At 36.9% G+C, this 19,082-nt stretch overlaps 3 protein-coding genes across 5 annotated transcripts; 1 reads left to right on the top strand and 2 right to left on the bottom strand.

Annotated features, from left to right (window-relative positions):
* Positions 1 to 5,809: 5,809 nt before the first annotated feature.
* Positions 5,810 to 8,476, bottom strand: LOC106326758 (aspartic proteinase PCS1). Of its 2 annotated transcripts, XR_001267315.1 has the most exons (3): positions 7,030 to 8,476; positions 6,085 to 6,306; positions 5,812 to 5,936 (listed from the first exon to the last, which is right to left on the bottom strand). XR_001267315.1 is itself a non-coding variant. In XM_013764677.1 (2 exons), exon 1 carries the CDS (start codon positions 8,369 to 8,371, stop codon positions 7,049 to 7,051), a length of 1,323 nt encoding a protein of 440 aa, XP_013620131.1. In that variant the 5' UTR covers positions 8,372 to 8,476; the 3' UTR covers positions 5,810 to 6,306; positions 7,030 to 7,048. The 2 variants fall into 2 exon arrangements, 1 of the variants encoding a protein (XP_013620131.1); XM_013764677.1 differs by having other exon boundaries at positions 5,810 to 6,306.
* Positions 8,477 to 10,420: 1,944 nt separating this feature from the next.
* LOC106326761 (phosphopantothenate--cysteine ligase 2-like) lies at positions 10,421 to 12,490 on the bottom strand. 2 transcript variants are annotated; one of them, XM_013764680.1, is made up of 9 exons: positions 12,384 to 12,490; positions 11,883 to 12,171; positions 11,749 to 11,793; positions 11,589 to 11,674; positions 11,462 to 11,514; positions 11,293 to 11,352; positions 11,103 to 11,204; positions 10,896 to 11,015; positions 10,421 to 10,806 (listed from the first exon to the last, which is right to left on the bottom strand). In XM_013764680.1, exons 2-9 carry the CDS (start codon positions 12,131 to 12,133, stop codon positions 10,567 to 10,569), a joined length of 957 nt encoding a protein of 318 aa, XP_013620134.1. In that variant the 5' UTR covers positions 12,134 to 12,171; positions 12,384 to 12,490; the 3' UTR covers positions 10,421 to 10,566. The 2 variants fall into 2 exon arrangements, with proteins under 2 accessions (XP_013620134.1, XP_013620135.1); XM_013764681.1 differs by having other exon boundaries at positions 11,883 to 12,137; positions 12,384 to 12,476.
* Positions 12,491 to 12,943: 453 nt separating this feature from the next.
* LOC106326765 (uncharacterized protein At2g39795, mitochondrial-like) lies at positions 12,944 to 13,604 on the top strand. The gene is made up of 2 exons (XM_013764687.1): positions 12,944 to 13,202; positions 13,288 to 13,604. Exons 1-2 carry the CDS (start codon positions 13,045 to 13,047, stop codon positions 13,409 to 13,411), a joined length of 282 nt encoding a protein of 93 aa, XP_013620141.1. The 5' UTR covers positions 12,944 to 13,044; the 3' UTR covers positions 13,412 to 13,604.
* Positions 13,605 to 19,082: the final 5,478 nt, after the last annotated feature.

Here is a 19,082-nt window from a genome sequence, read left to right as displayed (position 1 = left end):
CGGTTGAGTTTGAGAAATTTTAGACGGATTCTATATATGAATTGTGTTTGTTTGACAAAATCAACAAAAATAACAACAAAACAAAGATAAATATATTTCAGAAAACTTCTATTTATTAAATGTTTCTTTTTCACTATATCTTTTGTTTTTTTTTGGGTCAAATATCTTATCTTTTGGTTTTATGATCTAATTTGATCGGTATTGTACAATTCGGGTGGTTGATTCGACTACTTTTAAATCGATACCGTGCAAGTGACCATGTGTTCATGCGTACATCTCGTTATGTATCACGTGCCTTCATCTTACACAGTAGCAAGCTTGCACGATTGTACTCAAAGCAAATCGAACGAGATTAATTCATCTGCGGTTGTGATTAATAGCTAAATAAAACCAGACAATCATTTCTTAGAATACATACACACTGATCTCCGTATCTGTATCCCATGTTATTAAATTCCTAAACAATAACATATTGTTTCGGGAATTATTTAGTGGTGTGAACCCAAAGATTCATATGCATCATTTCATCGTAAGGCGGCCCCATGTACTAACAACTAACTTTTAAGAATATTTACAATGCCCTCGTGCATAAAGTATTTTTTATTTAACTATATATCATAAAATGCATTTAGCTTTCAATAGTCCATCCCAAAAAACAACCATACATCAATCGTGTCGACATTGAAACAAAGTAGTGATTGGTAATTTGGTATATTAAAAGTGGTATTTAGAATGTACCGCCAGATATATGGACTGAAACAATCGTGTGTTGATCTAAAAAACAATTGTGTATTGATGCCTTTGCTAAACATTCTCTCTCCCTCCTATATATTATTTTTTACTTTCTACATTTTGGTCATTTTGGTCAAATATGTTCCTTTTTATTTACCAAAAAGAATATATGTTCCTTTTTATTTAACATCAACTTTTCATTCACATAAGAAATTACAAGATTTTTTATTAGAAAAGAGCACTTAGATAAGGAAACGATCTAGTATAATCCAAAAACACGTCTGCAGATCGTACATTATCCAATCCATTTTTATTATATTCTTATGATCACTACAAAAACGAATTCATTTTACAACGCTTAATCCGTTTCTTGAACCACCTAGTTCGAAGTTGCTCACAAAAAAAAAAAAAAAACACCTAGTTCGACACAAATACAAGGTTATAAAAATAATCTTAAACTGTCGAAATATCCTAAACTGAGAAATCCAAACACCTTAGGTAAGTGGCATAGTAAAATTTGGTTGCCAAACAAAAAATAGATTGATTTATATAAGTATTTTGGAGTTCGCTTATTTCATTATAATTTGTTTCCTATAACTATGACCTATTATTCGTGTTTCCAGCTATGGATTTTTTTTAAGAAAATGTTGGTTTTAACTAATATTTATGAAATTAAATATTTAAATATCTGGAGTGTTTGGTAACCAAACAAGCTAAGACGTGAATATAAGATACTTCTGGAGAGCGAATCTGTCTCGATATAATTATGTCATAAAAATATTTTTGTTAATCAGAAAAGAAAGAAAATATAGTACAATGTGGCCGTATGATTGGTACTTTTGAAAAAGACTAGAGTCGAAATGCACAACTGTACAAGGAAACAACAGCTGTTTGCAATTCACCTTTTGAAAATTAAAATATTTTCTGATGTATAAAACTGGCAAATAATTGGACTCGTGGACGGTGGATCGTCAAGAAATAGAAACGAAAACATTAAACGCAAAGGTCCTACTTAAATTTTGTTATACATTTAAAGTTGTTACACATAGGCCTGACAAGGATCGGATATCCAGACAATTTTAAGATATCCGGATCCGGATCCTTATCCGGCGGATCCATAATTTTATTATCCTTATCCGGATCCGGGGTTTTCGGATATCTGGGTGTCGGATATCCTTGTAAAAATTGTAATATCCGGCGGATATCCGGATCCGAATTTGGATCCTAATATAAATAAAAAATAATATTAATATATATAAAATATTAACAATAATTTAAAAATAAAAATATATATAATGTTTTTAATTATTTCTATGTATAATATTACAAAATTTACATAGAATTTATATATACTATAATAAAAATGAAAATATATTAAATAAAATTAATTTATATATATAAGTATTACTATTTTTGAAATATTTATTAATAAAACTTACGGATCCGGATATCCGGACTAAAAAATTAAGATATCTGGATCCGGATCCAGCTTTGACGGATCCAACATTTTATTATCCGGATCCGGATTCGGCCCCTCCGGATATCCGGATTTTCAGATCGGATCCGGATCGAATCTCGGATCGAATCCGGATCTCGGATAAAAGTCCCAGGCCTAGTTACACATTTGTATGAAATTCTCCTTATTAAATACTTTACTAATCTCTGGAATTACGTGATAAAATGACACCTTGTTTCTTTGATTCAAAATCTGACATTTTTGGGGTCAAAACTTATTACCAAAAAAAAAAAAAAACTTATTCTAACTCGTTTTTTTCCTTTTCTGTTGTATTTGTATACATATCAGCTAGTTGGCATTGATATTGACATATTTGCTCATTTAACTTTGATCTAATTTATTTCTTTTATATGTTTTCGATTAATTTTAATAAACTGACAGCTATAGTTGATAATAGTTTGTTTTCATTGATTTAACAATTTCATTAGGTAATTATAAATATCAATATTATACTGGCTGGCGCTTATCACATTCACTTAATATATTTGATATAGGATGGGATCATTTTGTGTTTCTGCTAGTTATAGTACTTTCTATCAAACATGTTAACACGGAATATGTTAGAAACCTTAAAATACACAAACATGTATGTAAATACAATGTAAATATCCTAATAATAATATAAAACAGATAAAACAATGTATCCGAGGTCATTAATGATCCAAAATGCTTCCAACAGAAGAGGTCAGATATATTTGGAATGTATATTTTTAAACAAGTGCATCTCCAGCCCATAACACTTTTGTGTAAAAACTACATTATTTTTATGTAATTTTAACACCAAAATTTTTTTCTTCTCCAACCATAACACCAAAATTTACCCCAAAACAATATTTTTATTTTATATTATTAAATTAAAAATTTACTACTACTTAATATATATATATATATAATAAAAATTTGTTATGTAATTATACTGAACAAAAATATATCACAAATAATTGTTATTTAAAAAAGATATTTACAATTTTAACATACAACAATATTAAAATAATAAATTAAAATAGTTTATTTCAATATATGTAATATATTTATTTTATATATTTATTTTACTATTTTATATATATTTATTTTGTCATTAATAATTATTAAACTAATATTTATTAATAATAATAAGTAAATAGTGTTTAATATTATTAAAAATAGTGCGTGAACGGTGTTTGGCGTTGTGAACAGTAATAAATCAAATATGGTGTGATTTTAGTGATTTTTTACATTTAAGATAAAAGTCAAATGTAAAAAATAAGTAGTATACATATAAAAATCGCGTTATTTATTTTAAAATGAACTGTACTTCTGACTCGTAAAAAAGGTTAATTCATTGATGAAACCGTGAAAGAGACAAAAACTATAGGTACTAAAATGATATTCTAAAAGACATCAAAACTGAGATGACCCCATCATTACTCTTGCATGCAAACCCCTAATACATTTTCCTTCTTGTTTTGTCATTTTTATTTTTAATATTATTCCTTTGTAATGTTTCATCACTAATTAAATGTTTTGTTTACAATTCTACAAGAAAAATAATTGTAGGATGCTTGTTAACTTTACTAAAGCAGAGTGATTATTTTTAATTGAATCTCTCTCTTTGAAAACATATATAATTGCACCTCTTTTATTGCTTTTTCTTTCCTTGCATATGATAATTCAATCTCTAAACGTATAATAAATCGCATGATTTTGGAGTCTATGAACGTAGGAGTAGGACTACGTTTTGTTTGATAATGAACTTGTAGATATATTAAAGCCGACCTGCAAGCAATATTGGATAGTTAATTATTTATTTAAATGTAAACCAATGCAATTATATTTCTGGTATTCCTAACCATCAGCGAGAGTATGATGGGCACTGCATCCATGTTCACATACGTATACGTTGACATTTATGCAAAACCACAAATTTCAGTTAATTTTTCCCTGGCAACAAAGACCTGCAAACAACTCTTGTATTCCACATAAAATCTGTTGTTTTTTGTATTAAATAAACTAATATTCATCTAAGAAATATGTTGTACGTATACGAGGACCAAGTAAAATCGATGTTGAAACTAGAGGACCGAGTCAAATGCAAAGGAGTAGGAAGAAAAATAGATGACCGCAACAAAAACACGAAGCTGAGAAAATGTCAACCCCACTTGGAGCTTGATTTACTCATCGCCGGAGCTACCATATTAACTCACTCGAGTGGACCGTTTGTTAAGATTTGTTGGTTCTTTTCTCATACTCGTTCGGTTTCTTCTTGGATTTGAAGATTTATTTTGGTGGGTTTTTTCTTATACTCGTTAGGTACTTCAATGGGCCATTCATTTTTTTAAGGTAGGACAAAAGTATTCGGGCTTTTAGCTTCAAAAAGACAGGACACTTTTTCTAAATTTTCTCGCAAAGGGACTTTGCTAAGCAAGTTGGCCCAGCCACAAATAGAAAAAAATTACGAATTAAACCGCGTTATCATAAATTTGGTGCTATCAACTTAGTATATGTTCACGTCAGCATATCCAGTTCATAATCAGCTGTTATAAACAATCTCAGCTTTCCGTTTGATACGAAAGAGACGAAAACAGAATATTCCCGTTTTCCTTTTTTTTCCCTCCTAATTTGAAAGTTACCAAATATTTCGATTTCTTTAAAAAGGAAACTAATCAGAAATAAATTTCAAAGTTATCTATTCACACAATATATATATGAAAATAAGGATGTAACCGCTTCTTCTCGTATTATCGAGTTTGAAAGGGAGAGGATGGATTCAAAGAGAGATGATCTACACGAGAAGATGGAGGAGGATGAGTGTACGACGCCGAGAAGCGGGGAGCATAGGATTCCGGTGTCGTCTGTTTGTCCTCCGCCGCCGAGGAAGAAACCAAAGGTGGTGAGGAATCGAGATCCGCCGAGGAACGGTTATTTTCAGCCGCCGGATCTGGAGGATCTGTTCTGTGCACAGCTTCGAAGAGAAGCCTGCGCTTCGATTTGATTTTTAATTTTCTTTCTTCTGTAGATGCATCTTTTCTTATTCAGTTGTAGGATTGTTTGAATTTGATCTGTTTTTCTCATAAATTCGATCTGCTCGAAACTCTGATTTATCTATTCAGTTGTTTTGAATTGAAGTGTTTCTTCAGTTATATTTGATTTTAGGGGGAAAGATAAGCTATAACTGGTAAATAAAAAAAAGGAATGCATGGAACAGAGAAGAATGAAATAAGATGAATGAAATGCACTAGAAAAATGGAATTGATTCATTCCATTTATTCCTTATCAAAATTGTTTTGGAATGTTTTGATTTATACTTTCTTTGGTTAGATTTTTTTTAGAATTGATGGAATGAACATACCATTCCATTCATGTTAAATGGCATTTTTTTTAGTGAAAGCATTCTATTCCAAAAATAGTCAATCTAGTTACAGCCATAGCGAGAGAAGAAGACAGCATCAAACCTTACCACCTACAAATTTGCACATGTGCTTAGGTTTATTAGTTATGTTCTGGCTTTGTATTTCTTCTAACCAGAAACAAGGTGAAATATTCACATATGCATTAGCTTTCTTGTTTACATCAAAATCATAAGTTTTGAAAAGTACGCCTCAACCAGAAACTATTTCTAGCTATTGTGTCAGAAGTGTCTGGGACGATATTAATATTACATGATTTGGTTTCGGGTCAGGAGGGATTACATGCTTTAGCCTCGAACTTCCTGGTATTCAAAAAAAAAAGTACTCCTCAAACTATTGATCAGTGGTTGGTGTCTTTCTAGCTTCTTCCGAATCTTCAATGTTAATTGTGACAATGGCAGCATTGCTCTAGGGTTGAATAACAAGAGTCTTTAGACATGTACAACTTACCTCCTGTAACAGATGCAGATGAATGGTGGTTTTGTGTCTTCCATGGCATAAGAACATTCTTCAGATTCTATATCTGAGGATGGACATGAAGAATCAGGAAGAAAAGCTTGATGTTGCTCCAGACAAAAGTAGTTCGGTAAGGGTTACAAGTCTGTTTCTCTAGCTGACAGATTCCCTTTTCTGCACGATTCCTCAGAAACTACCATCATATCGTCGATATCACTGAGAGAAAATTAATATATATCGAATATCAAATGTCATAAATTTCAACTACATAAAGTAATCATAAACCGCATGCTGTTCCCACGTGAGAGTGAGACTTGCATAGGGCCCTGACATCTAAAGAACACGTTTCAGCTTCTGACAATAACTAAAATCACTGAACAGAAATTAAAACTTGTACTATACAAGCCTACAACATTAATGATCTGACCAACATAGTTTTAGATATTTGAATAGATAAATATTACATAGTGTGATAGTACTCTCTACAAGGAAACTAAAAGGAAAGAAGAAAAAAGTTTGTTGGACTATAGCACTCTGGAATCTTCTTTACACAAATACAATTGTTATTTGTTATGATAACATGAATTCGTTGGATCACTCTATGTAATTGGATCGTTTGTTCAATATTATGTTCACGTTCAGCAACAGTAGTGCATGGTAAATGATTAAGCCGTTGAAAGAAGGAATACAATTTAAAAAAAAAAAGCCCTAATAGGGAAGAAAATGAATTCCGCAACGAACGTAGCGTGTTAAACAATCAAACAAAGGAGACAACTCCTAACAACTCTGAAGTTATTACTCGTACGCATGTGTTGGTAAACGAAGCCTACTCACTCACTCTTGTCACGTGCATCCTGCGCACCCTCTACTAGATAACCATTCTACGTACCGCAAAAAAAAAAAAAAAGAACTATAATTACACAGGTATTGACGATTTACCGGGTTGGTTATCTACGGTTTACGACTCGATTCCTAGTCTCTGTCCAGATACATCACATTGTACCGGAGCCAAACCGATTCTTGATCTCTGCAAATCAAATTCGATCCACATGTTCTGCTGATGATGGTGTCCAATCACGTACGCCTCGATTCCCATAAGATCGGAGTTTCCAAACGTGAAACAATAAACCGAATCGTTCACAACCGTCAGATGCGGGACTCGGTATAGTAGAGGCTCACCCGAAACAGCTATCTCAGCTCCTTCGAAAACCAAGGAAACCGATGGTAACCGGTGGAGGATCCCGGTCCGAATCCGAACCGGCGAAATTAAGTAACACAAATCCATGGTTCCTTGGAAAACGAAATCCGGTTCATCGTAAACCGTCAAGGTCCCGTTTGTCTGGTTTAAAAACTCTGTTCGAAGCGCAGTGTAAACCGGTCCGAGCAGGAAAGTAAACTGAGTACCGGAATCAACCATGGTCTGACCAGCGCCGGTATGATCCGGTACGAGAACCGATTTAGGGATGGGCAAAAGCTTGCCGTTAACTTTAATCCCCGTGAGCTGGACGGTGTAAGCGACGCGGTCGAAGTAAGGCAGCGGCGTCGAGATGCGGATCAACGGCGTGTAGTTTAACGGCGTTAGCCACGTGAAGTTGGAGTCGCCGAGGAGAAGAAAGCCCGGGAAGTCGTCGGTGCCGGAGATGCAGTAGGAGAACTTGGGGAAACCCATCTGAGAGATGAAAGAGAGGGAGCCACGGTTCATGCCGAGCAACCCGGTTGTCTTGCTGTCTTCTTCCGGGTCGGATCCGGATACGGATCCCATACACCCGAAAATGAGACTGGAGTTGTTGGTGGAGTTTCCGATGTGGAAAACCTCGGCGGCGAGGTTGCCTTCGGAGGAGGAGGCGTCGGCGTAGGAGAGAGTTGCGTGGCAGAGTTTGTCGGAGTCGCAGGAAGCGGGTATGAGGAAGTCTCGGGTCCGGGTCCGGCACGTGGGCGAGGAGCAGGGGATTGGTGAGTAGGAGGAGGAGAGAGTCGGGTCGAAGTTGTTGGCCGGGTTTGGGTTTGAGGTACGGTTGCAGCGAAGCCAGGAGAGCTCGCTGCCAGTGTCGATGACCATGGAGATGTTTTGAGGAGGAGTACCGACGGTGAGTGTGACGGTGAGAGTGACGTTGTGGTGGAAATGGAGTTTGTCGGTGGGTCGATGACCCGAATTATCCATTGGGGTTATTCGGGTCTTTAGAGGCAAAACAAGAGTTTGGGAAGAATAAGAAGAAGAGGAACATTGATTAGTTCTGATGAAAAGAATGAGAAGAAGAAGAGAAAACAGAGGATGGTGCATGATGAGAAATTTATGAGGAAGTGAGTTTGTGCAAGTGAAGTTTGTGAGTTTGGTGCAAGTGAACTGAAACAGCAATGAGATCTTTGTTCTTTCTTTTGAACTGGAAAAATATCTCATTTGTTTTCTATTTTCTCGAATGTCTGACAATAATATATAAGACTTTTCATTAATTAGCATAGAAAATGTAAGGCTCAAGTGTTTTTATCTATCACTGTCATGATTTTGTTTTATTAAAAATTTGTTTTCACTTACGAATTGTTATTTTAATTGGTATATAATAATTTTTAGAAAGAAACAAATGTATTTTTTTTGTTATGAATAGCCACACAAAACTATTTTTATCATATTAAATAGTTGGTGATTTTTTATACTGAAATGATTAATCTGTAAGAGTGAGACACTAATAACATATGACATGCACTAATGAACATATTGGACCTTTAGAATAGTTAATTTTAGTCAGATGATTTTTAATGTATGCAGCCACCATTGCAAACGGCTCTAAATTCAAGGCAAATAATTAGGGGAATGATTTTAATATTCTTAAACTTCTTCATTAGGTTGGAGTTTGTTTAAAACCTTGAATTTTAGCTGACACTATATTTTTTTTAAACACTAAAGCATGTGTCTTTACCTTGGTTTCGTCACTGTATTTGCCATGGAAGTTTGGACGGTGCGCATTTTAAAATAGAGATTCAGACTTTTATTTACTCCAACAGTCTAGTATTTACTGTTTTCTCTGAAAAGTTACTTCTCTTTGTTTTCAGTTCTAACTTCATCAAAGAATACATGGTGCAAGAGAGGCCTTGTGAGATTATCGAGTTGAATCATAATCAATCTTGAATCAAAGCTTCAACTGATCATTTAAAAGTTATGACGTATTTTCCAATAGATGGTTCAACGTTTGACATTGTAATATTTTGGATTTGATAAGGTATGGATCCCATGTTTAGACGTAAGAACTTTAACTTTTTCAGTTAATCATTGGACTAAAGAAAATTCCACATGTTTTCCCAAAACCATTGATACAATTTACAGCAACTAAAAGAAGAATAAACAAGCTGTAAGATGAACCAATGTTTACTTTTAGGAAAAAGAATAAAAATGTATGAAAAAAAGAGTTTGGAGATGTGACGTTCACATGGAAAAAGGCCTTTGAGAATTAGAGAGGGATGGTTGCACATGTTGTTTGCCTTGCTGTTTTAAGGACAAAGCCCCCATCATTTATGAGCTTGGGTCCATTTTTCTTTAATCCTGCTCCAAATCAGGACACCTTTACTTACCAATCAGTCTCATTTACATCTTCACTTGCCCACTAGGTATGCTCGTGTGACACATTGCTTTGAATACACAATACGTTAGGTTCTAAATTCATTTGACAATGACAAAGAGAAATAAATTTCATTGTAAACCATATTCAAGTACACTATAAAGTCTCTTTGGATACTATATTCGGTTTCCCTTAGGCTTGTTTTCTAAACCCAACAAATCTCAACCCAAACTGAATAAAAACTATATATTTGTAAACACTGTATACAACAAACATCTAATTTAAATCACCATTATAAAAATTGCACGCAGTCATGTCATTTGGTCGGCTAATCTTGAGATAGCCGAGTAAGTACCACAGCAACAACTCACCAACCCGAAGATTACGATGAACACGCATCGTCCAATCTGAACAAATAAACGCTAAAAATATTAAAATTCTCCACTATATGAAATCATTATTATCTATACAGAAGGAAAAAACATTATAGATACGTCCTTACTTGTATGTTAGTTAAATCACCCTCGAGGATACTAAGAAAACATATATAGGCAAGGAAAGATAAGAGCCTGCAACCAAAATAAACATTTAAAAAATTTAAAAATTTCGATCGAAGAACCTACCACAAGCATTGCTAGGAAGGATCCGATTAGTACAGCAACGATCGCTGTAAATTAGAGAATTCGATCAGATGGGTTTCTTGCGTAGAAAGTTAGAGAATGTAGCTTGGTTACTTGATTATGATTTATGAAGTTATATAAAAAAAACAGGGGAGAACATTACCAAAGAAAGAAACTGAAAGAGCAACGATCAAAGTAGAGGCAACAAGAAGTGTTCTAAAGAACATCGATACATTCAAGAGTGTATGCATTAAGATTTCATTGCAGCTGTCCTATTCTTGACATAGAATCATTTGAGAAATATTTCAAGTGCTAAATTCTTTGATGTAAGTCGAATGCCGATCAACAATGAGACGAATAAGATTATCCTCTACAATAGATTCAGGCTTCTCGCTATCGCACCTAACCACAACGTTACCGCTGCTTGAAACAACCACAACCTCTTCCTTGCGCGTTGATAACTCATTGGCTACAACCGCATGCACTTTGTACTTCCGTAGAGCCTTTGTAGCCTTCTCTATCAGAATCTTTGAGTCTGTCTCTAGCTGCATTCAAAATTCTATATAAGTTTTTTTATTTTATTTATATCCGATTTATGAAAATCTTATACAAAGAGAGTAGAGAGAGATTTGACCTTAAATGATATGCAGAAAGCCTTTGGAGCCCAATATGTTCTCAAGAATGAAAGCATTTTAGGGACTTGAGCTAGTCTTATGTCCAGAGGACCAGATCCTGATTCTATTTTGTGTTCTGTCTGGTTTCACCCAAATAAAACACAAAATGCATTTTTTCAGACAAAAGAATTGTCTACGTCATGATCATAGGGGCATGAGACTCTTACCATGCTCTTCCACGGCACATAAAAGTCAGATACAGCCGCAGCAAGATAAAACATGGAACATGGACCGACGTCTTTCAGCGCCGTTGCAATCAGCCGCAACATCTGTAACCGGAAACATTCACAAAGCATAAAAGCTTTATAGCTGCAACTCTGTTGAGGAATTATCACAAAAGATAGCATGTGTGTAAACCTGAAGATACTCATAGATGGTTGTGAATGGAAGCTTTAGTAAGCGAGATTCAGCTACTGCCTGCAATGTTAAAAACACACAAACATAAAGTGATCATCATTTGTTCTTGTTAAACAAACGCAGTAAAAGCAAAAAAAAAAAGACACAAGTGGTATAATATAATACGTACAGCTTGTTGGTCCATAACAGCCATTTTCACAGCTTCCACATGTGATGCATTAACTGAAAACACCCACTAAGTATCCATCAACCGCACCCATTTACATTTGAGGGTGTATAATGAAGAAAAAAAGAACCTTGAATGTTGGTGTTATCTGGAAACTGGAAACAGTCAAGGAATGGATCATCGGGAAGAGACCGGGAATATGGCTGGCAAGTTCCCCTAAAGATTGACAAAAAAGTTCACTTAAAATTGATATCAACAAGACAGAAGAGAATTAATGAAAGTAGTACTACCTCCTAAAGAGAAAAATGACAGCATATCCAGCCTTGACGAAGTTCCTTTGCAACAAAAAAAAGAATGATTATAAAGAGAGACTAAAATGAAGATAAAAAAAAAAAAAAAAGAAGAAGAAGAAGTAAAGACTTACTCAGTAGAAGCAGCACCTCGATTGCCAGAGCTGAAGTTATCAATATATCTTACGCATCGCTGCTCCAAGGGAACCGTAGTTCCCCCTGAGGTTACGCATACGATCCTCCTCCTCCTCCTCCCTCCTGCTGAGGAATTGAGGTGGATGAAAGCATTGAGCTTCTGGACAATCTCTTCCATGTTCTTGAGAGGTGGAGACGACTCGAAAAAGGAATTAACTTCATCTTCCCCCAACCCAGAGATGCAACTCATTTCTCTATACGATAACAGAATCGTTGAATCAGATTTTGCTGAAACGACAACATTAAAATATATATAGTTTTCAATCTTAAGATGCATGAGAGATCTTTAGGAGATCATATAATAGCCCAATGGGCGGCAATGTGATGATTCTTTTTTCAGCAAAAACTCAAGTGAAGAAGATGCATCGAATTCAAAACCGATCCTAAGATAACAGAGCACAGGCAGCAAGTGAAAGAGATAGAGAGAATCAGTCACTTACTAGTGACTGAGAGCTGAGAACGAATATTCGATCTTGATCGAGAGATAAAATCTCTGTCTTGGTCGATTTTGAGTGATTTAGGGAACAACTCTGTTCCTCTCTCTCTCCACATCCACAAAGCTATCTCGTAACAGTTAGCAATATGTGGGCTTCACACTGCCCATTAAGTAGTTGGGCCTATTAAACCTGATAAATATTTTACTCATTATTATTATAAAAGTCCTTAAAAGTTAAAACTTCTCTTATTTCCCTCTCTCATTATTCTTTAGAATATATATGAATTTTGATTTCTCATGTAAACAGTTGCCACAAGTGTTTCCTTTCCAAATCCTTGATACACCAGGGAAACAAACTCTGTATCTGACTAGGAAGTTTTAGGATGAAACCATCCTTGTCCAAGTTCACTCTATTATATATTTCTTACTTATGATGATGATGATGAACCAAACGATTCTGATGAAGATGAAGAACATGTCCGGATTCTCAGGGTTATCAATTTGTCTAAAGATAATCATGTTGTGGCTCTTAAGCCTGAATTCAGCCCATACACCGGCAAAGTTGTGATTAATAGTTTATCCATCCAACAACTCCAAGAAAAAGAAGTAGAAGAAGAAGAAGAATTTTCAACGATTCTGAAAATGATGATAAAGAGCAAATCCGGATGATTCTCATGATTATCAATGTGTCCAAAGATGATGATGGTGTCTCTCTTGAGTTTAGAGTTAGCGCTTATGCCAATGTGATTGTGATTGATAGTGTATCTATCAAACAACCCCAAGAATCTCAGAATGCCGACCAAGGACCTGATTTTGACTATGTGTTCGATTCACAACCCTTTCTTGTCTCGATAATATATGATTGGATTTTGTAACTGGGACTGAAATTTTGGGGGGTTTTTATGTAGGTTCTTGGAGATCAGAGGTATCAAGCCGACCATCACTGACTTTTTGGCACATTATATGTCCAACAAAGACAGCAGAGAGTATCTTCATTGGCTCAAGGATGTCAAGTCTTTTGTTGAGAAGTAAAACTCATCTCTGTTTCCATGAATGATAAGAGAGTGAAACAACTTTTAGGTAATATTTTTTCTTACAAAACTTTTGAGTTTTGATGAACTTGTTATCACTATTATCCAGAGTATATGTTGCAAGGAGTTGTTGTTTGTTAACATTATTTGCTACATGTATTTACTTTTGATTTGATCTTTCTTTCTAGTTTCAACTCTTCCCCAATAAAAACTTGTCACTTTTCATTAGGATTTTACAAAAGAAAAACTTAGCCGTTCTGTTTCTTAACGATGCATCAGCATAACTAATGCATCAGCATGACTAATGCATCAGTATAAAGGGGGTTTGGGAAAACAAGAAAAAAAAACAGATAACCAAACCTTTTTTTTTGAAACACAACTTACTTTCATTCATACTTAGCTTGTCCGGTTACAATAAACTGAGGGAATTAGCCATCCTCTTAGGATAAAAACATACACAACTCTAACAAATAAGTTAAGATAGATTGTTTTTCAAGAGAACATGACAGCGAAATCAGGACAAAGCTTGACTGCGTCGATATAGCTTTCACGACAAAGTCGGGCAGCTGAGAAATAGTCACAAGTGACGTTGAGAGCCAACTTTCACCTACGAGAAAAACATGAGTAATCTCGATTGCATCTTCAGGCCCCGTACAGACCGCTCCACAAGATAGCAAACTGGTGAAGAAACTGAAACTGATACTTGGTAGTGAAACCAAGAAAACATCTCCTTTCATAGAGAGGGGGGATGGGGATAAAGGACACTTCTCGCTAGAGAAGGATGGTGAAATCGAAACAAGGCCTGGTGAACCCACCAGTAAAATCATCCCAAAGGAGAAATATGACATTACGCAACAAGAGAAATTCTCGGTGTACCCACCGGAAATATATGACAAACTAAACCAACCATCGATACCCAATAAAAGTCTGATCATACCTTCAATAACTCTGGACTTTGGAAGAATTAAACTTAGGCTGTTAAGCTTTGTAGCCCATATGGGCCAGGCCCAATTAAACTGAGCCGACAACTCACTCCTCGCTGTTGGAGTGGAAAGAGACGCGCCGGATCCAGATCTGCACTGTACCTCGGTGCCGGAGGAGAGGACGCCGGATAAAATTCGCCTGAGATGAACCGTACATTCGCTGGAGAGGATCCACGCCGGAGAAAGAAGCTTCACTTTGAGCGGTGGAGAGAATGAAGAGATGCCGATGAAACTCTATACTCTCGTGAAGCTTATAGATCTGGTGTCGTATGACTTGAAAGGAGCAAACCACAGTGGTATGTCGAACTCGGGTCTTCCCGGATACGGAAAGAGGGAGTTTGGCAGTTGATAGCTGAGCTCCCTAGGCGGTTGATAGGATTGGACAGAGTCGACAGTGTGACCTGTCCTGTGACATCCATAAGTGGGTTCGACGGGCAGAGTCGCCGTGAACCGACACAGAGCGGTGGTGAGAGAGCCCTCTCGACTCATCACTGAAGCAGAGACCAAATGGAGAGAAAGAGTCACCGGGAAGACTACGAACAAGGACCACAACGTTCGTCTTCGTGTTGGAGACCGACGAGATCTTCTTCTTTCGAAAATCAAAGAGAAACGTATTGGAACTTCAGTAAAGAATCGAAATTTAAGAACAAGGGTGAGGAAGACTAGCAGCACCAGCAAAAATGTCCAGCGCCGGCGAAAAACCGCTTCGCCGGGGTTCTGAAGTTGTCTCGGGGCTTGTGTCTGAGAGGCTAGGGCGAACTCTTTCTTTACTTTGGTGTATATCTGGTGTATAAGTTCCAGATAACCAAACTTATTCTTTGAATTTTGAGTATATAAATATACAAATTTGTATTGGCACAAAATTTAAGAACCTTTTGGTGTAATGGTTGGATAATATCAAAAGAAAACGGTTGAATAAATTCTTGTTCAATATTATAAAGGAGTATTTTATGTTATTTTTTATAACTAGAAAGGAATAGGTAGGATCAAATAATAATATTACTGGCATAAAATCATACATACTATCTATCAAATCGTTTGACTAGACCAATGATCTACGAATATATTCTTCTCTTAAATACGTGCATCTCATGCGATAGTATTAAAAAATGTCTCTAGTGAAATTTACGTATACATACAACACCTCTTTACTCATGCACATTCATCGTACATATCTACTTCTCCAATCTCCATTTATCTTTCACATCAGTCATTTGATAGGTGGATATGGTTTTGTCACTTTGTGCATAATCAAACCATGCATTTGGCATCGTTTGACGATTTCACATTGTTCATATCAGTTTGATCTTTGAGTTCTAGCTCTTTAAGTAAAGTAGCTACATTTCATTTTGGTCGTTATTATTCGGTATATATGTAATTCCGAAGCATCAAACCATGCATTTGGCATCATTCCACGACCTACAGTTCATGTCAGTTTGATCTTTATGTAGCTCTTAGAGTGGGAAGAGCTCTATAACGCTAAAACATCTTTCTTTTTCCAGAGATCAAGAATCAATTGGTTAGCTTTTGGAGATGGCAGTTCTCGGCTTTTCCACAGATATGCGGCTTCTAGACAGGCTATCAATCGTATCCATTTTCTGGTCGATGCTAGTGGGCAGCGGGTTGACTCTCTTCAAGAAATTCAAGAGCAGTGTATGGATTTCTTCTCTGACCTCTTGGGGGGTGATACTTCACCTCAGATGTTTGTGCAGAGTGATCTTGACTTATTGTTTGATTTTAAATGCTCTTGGGAGCAAGCAGCCGGCTTTGTGAAGGAGTTCTCAGTTCAGGAAATTCGAGATGCTTTTTTCTCTTTGCCTAAAAATAAAACGGGTGGTCCTGACGGCTACTCTGTGGAGTTCTTCACCGCTGTGTGGTCAGTGGTCGGCCCTGAAGTCACCGAAGCCATCTTGGAGTTTTTCAAATCTGGTTATCTGCTGAAGCAATGGAATACGGCGAATCTCGTTCTTATACCGAAAACCCCAAACGCAGCGCATTCTTCAGAATTCAGACCTATCTCTTGTCTTAGCACGGTTTATAAAGTGATTGCAAAGCTTCTAGCGTCGAGACTAAAGAAGATTCTTCCGCTGATGATCTCCAAATCGCAATCTGCTTTCCTCCCTGGTCGTCTTCTCGCGGAAAACGTGCTGCTTGCGACTGGCCTGTTCAATGACTACAATACTCAGAATATCTCGTCTAGAGGAATGCTGAAAGTGGACCTCAGGAAAGCGTTTGACAGTGTAAGATGGGATTTTATCTTCGCGTCGCTTCGAGCTTTGGCGATTCTGGAAGAGTACATTAGCCTCATCTCTCAATGTCTTACTACTGCCTCCTTCTCTGTGGTTGTTAATGGAGCCACTGGTGGGTTCTTCAAAAGCACTAGAGGTTTGAGGCAGGGTGATCCCCTCTCTCCGTACCTTTTTGTGTTGGCTATGGAGTGCTTATCACGGCTACTGCTATCGAGATACGAGGATGGTAACATTAGATATCACCCAAGAACTGAGCATCTTAAGATATCTCACCTGATGTTTGCGGACGATGTGATGATATTTTTTTATGGTAGCAGCAACAGCCTCCATGGCATCTCCGAATGTCTCGATGATTTTGCTTCTTGGTCTGGGCTTGAGATGAACACGACAAAGACGGAGCTATTTACTGCGGGTCTGGACCATAGTGAATCCCTTGCTATTTCTAGATACGGATTCTCCACTGGTTCTTTTCCCATCAGATATCTCGGTCTTCCCCTCATGAGCAGGAAGCTCAAAATATCAGAGTACGCCCCGCTCATGACCAAAATCACCATAAGCTTTCAAGCATGGGCTGTCAAGCTGCTTTCTTTCGCTGGCCGGCTTCAGCTCCTGAAATCTGTCATTTTTGGGCTGATTAATTTCTGGGTCTCAGCCTTTGTTCTTCCGAAGGGTTGCATTTCGACGATTGAGTCTCTCTGCGCTCGCTTCCTTTGGTCTGGGAATATTGAGAAAAGAGGAATTGCTAAAATTGGTTGGACGACGGTCTGTCTCCCGAAGCAGGAGGGGGGATTGGGGATTAGAAGTATCACTGTGTGGAACCAAGTTTTGGGTCTTAAGGTCATCTGGCTATTGCTTTCTAACTCCCCCTCGCTGTGGACTGATTGGCATAGAAGTGTTCATCTCACAGGAAACTCCTTCTGGACCATAGAACCTGCTTCGTCGGACTCATGGGTTTGGAAGACAATCCTTAAACTCAGACCTCTCGCGCTGCAATTCTGTAACACCGTCATTGGCAATGGTGTCACCACAAGATTCTGGTTCGATGTGTGGTCTCCTTTTGGTCAGTTAATTAATTACATAGGTGCTGGTGGACCCAGAGCGCTCTGTGTGCGTAAGGAGGCGATGGTAGCTGATGTTATCTCTGGCTCATCCTGGTCGCTTCCTCATCCACGCTCTCAGCAGGAAGTGGCCTTTCACTCTTATTTAACTACTATTCCTCTTCCACTTCCTAATGATGTCAATGATGTATTTGAATGGAAAGTTCCTGATTGTACTTTGAATGTGTTTAACTCTAGGGCTACTTGGGAGGTGCTGAGACCTAGACAGCCAAGCCAAGCCTGGCATGATGTCGTCTGGTTCAAAGGGGCTCTGCCGAAGCACGCTTTCACGATGTGGGTAGCGAACTACGATCGCCTACCGACAAGATCAAGACTGATCTCTTGGGGTCTTGCAATTCCAGCGACGTGCCCTCTCTGCGCAGCTCTCCCGGAAACGCGTGATCACTTATTTATCTCCTGTCCATATACCAGCGATATATGGACTCAGGTATTCGCTAGATGCAACCCTCCCTCGCGGATGTTTGCGGACTGGAACGAGCTCCTATCCTGGATCCGAACAGCTACGTCGAAGAGGAAGGTCCTGCTAAGGAAGCTGGCTTCTCAATCGGTGATCTTTCATGTATGGAAACAGAGGAATAACCTGATTCACAATGCTACTGCCCTGTCTGCTACAACCGTCTTCATTTCTCTTGACAGAGAGTTGAGGAATTTAATCTCCTCTAGAAGAACCAAGAAACATTTTAGCTCACTTATGGCTTTATGGATTAAATAGAGTTTTAAGTGGCTTTTTATCCAACTGTTTAGATGTGGTTGATCCATCTTGTTTTTTTTTTTTTTGCCAAGATGTGTTCAAACTTAAGATCTTGCTTGTGTAAAATCTTTCTTTCATTTATATGATATTTACAATTTAGCAAAAAAAAGAAATATATACATTTGATTTTTGCTTATTATTCATAAATTAAGTAAGATCCGAAGCACAAAAAATATATCTTGGGGTAGGGTAAGTGGATATGATACCAACATATATTTTCATTTGAATAGAACATGTTATGCATTGTGAAAATTAAAATTAGTACACATGTAATTTTCTTTTTAACTAAATATTTTGTGTAAATTTTATAAGTCTTAATTACTGAGTGTTTACTTCTTCTTTTTATTACTAGTGTTTACAACTCACAAAACTTGTGTATAAAGAAATATATATAAAATGCAGAGAGTTGAGATTATAGTTGAACTCACCAAGTTCAAAGGTGCTAATGTATTGATGTGGTGCTTTTTCTTTTCCAAAACAGGCTAAAGCGTAGTCTCTAATGAATCGGGTATTGTCTTGTACTACAAGTAAGGAAGAGGTAATCCGTATCCCGAGGATTAAATAACCATAC

Source organism: Brassica oleracea, chromosome C2 (assembly GCF_000695525.1).
Source record: "Brassica oleracea var. oleracea cultivar TO1000 chromosome C2, BOL, whole genome shotgun sequence".
In the NCBI taxonomy this organism is placed as follows: Eukaryota; Viridiplantae; Streptophyta; class Magnoliopsida; order Brassicales; family Brassicaceae; genus Brassica; species Brassica oleracea.
This window is presented reverse-complemented; position numbering and strand designations above follow the sequence as displayed.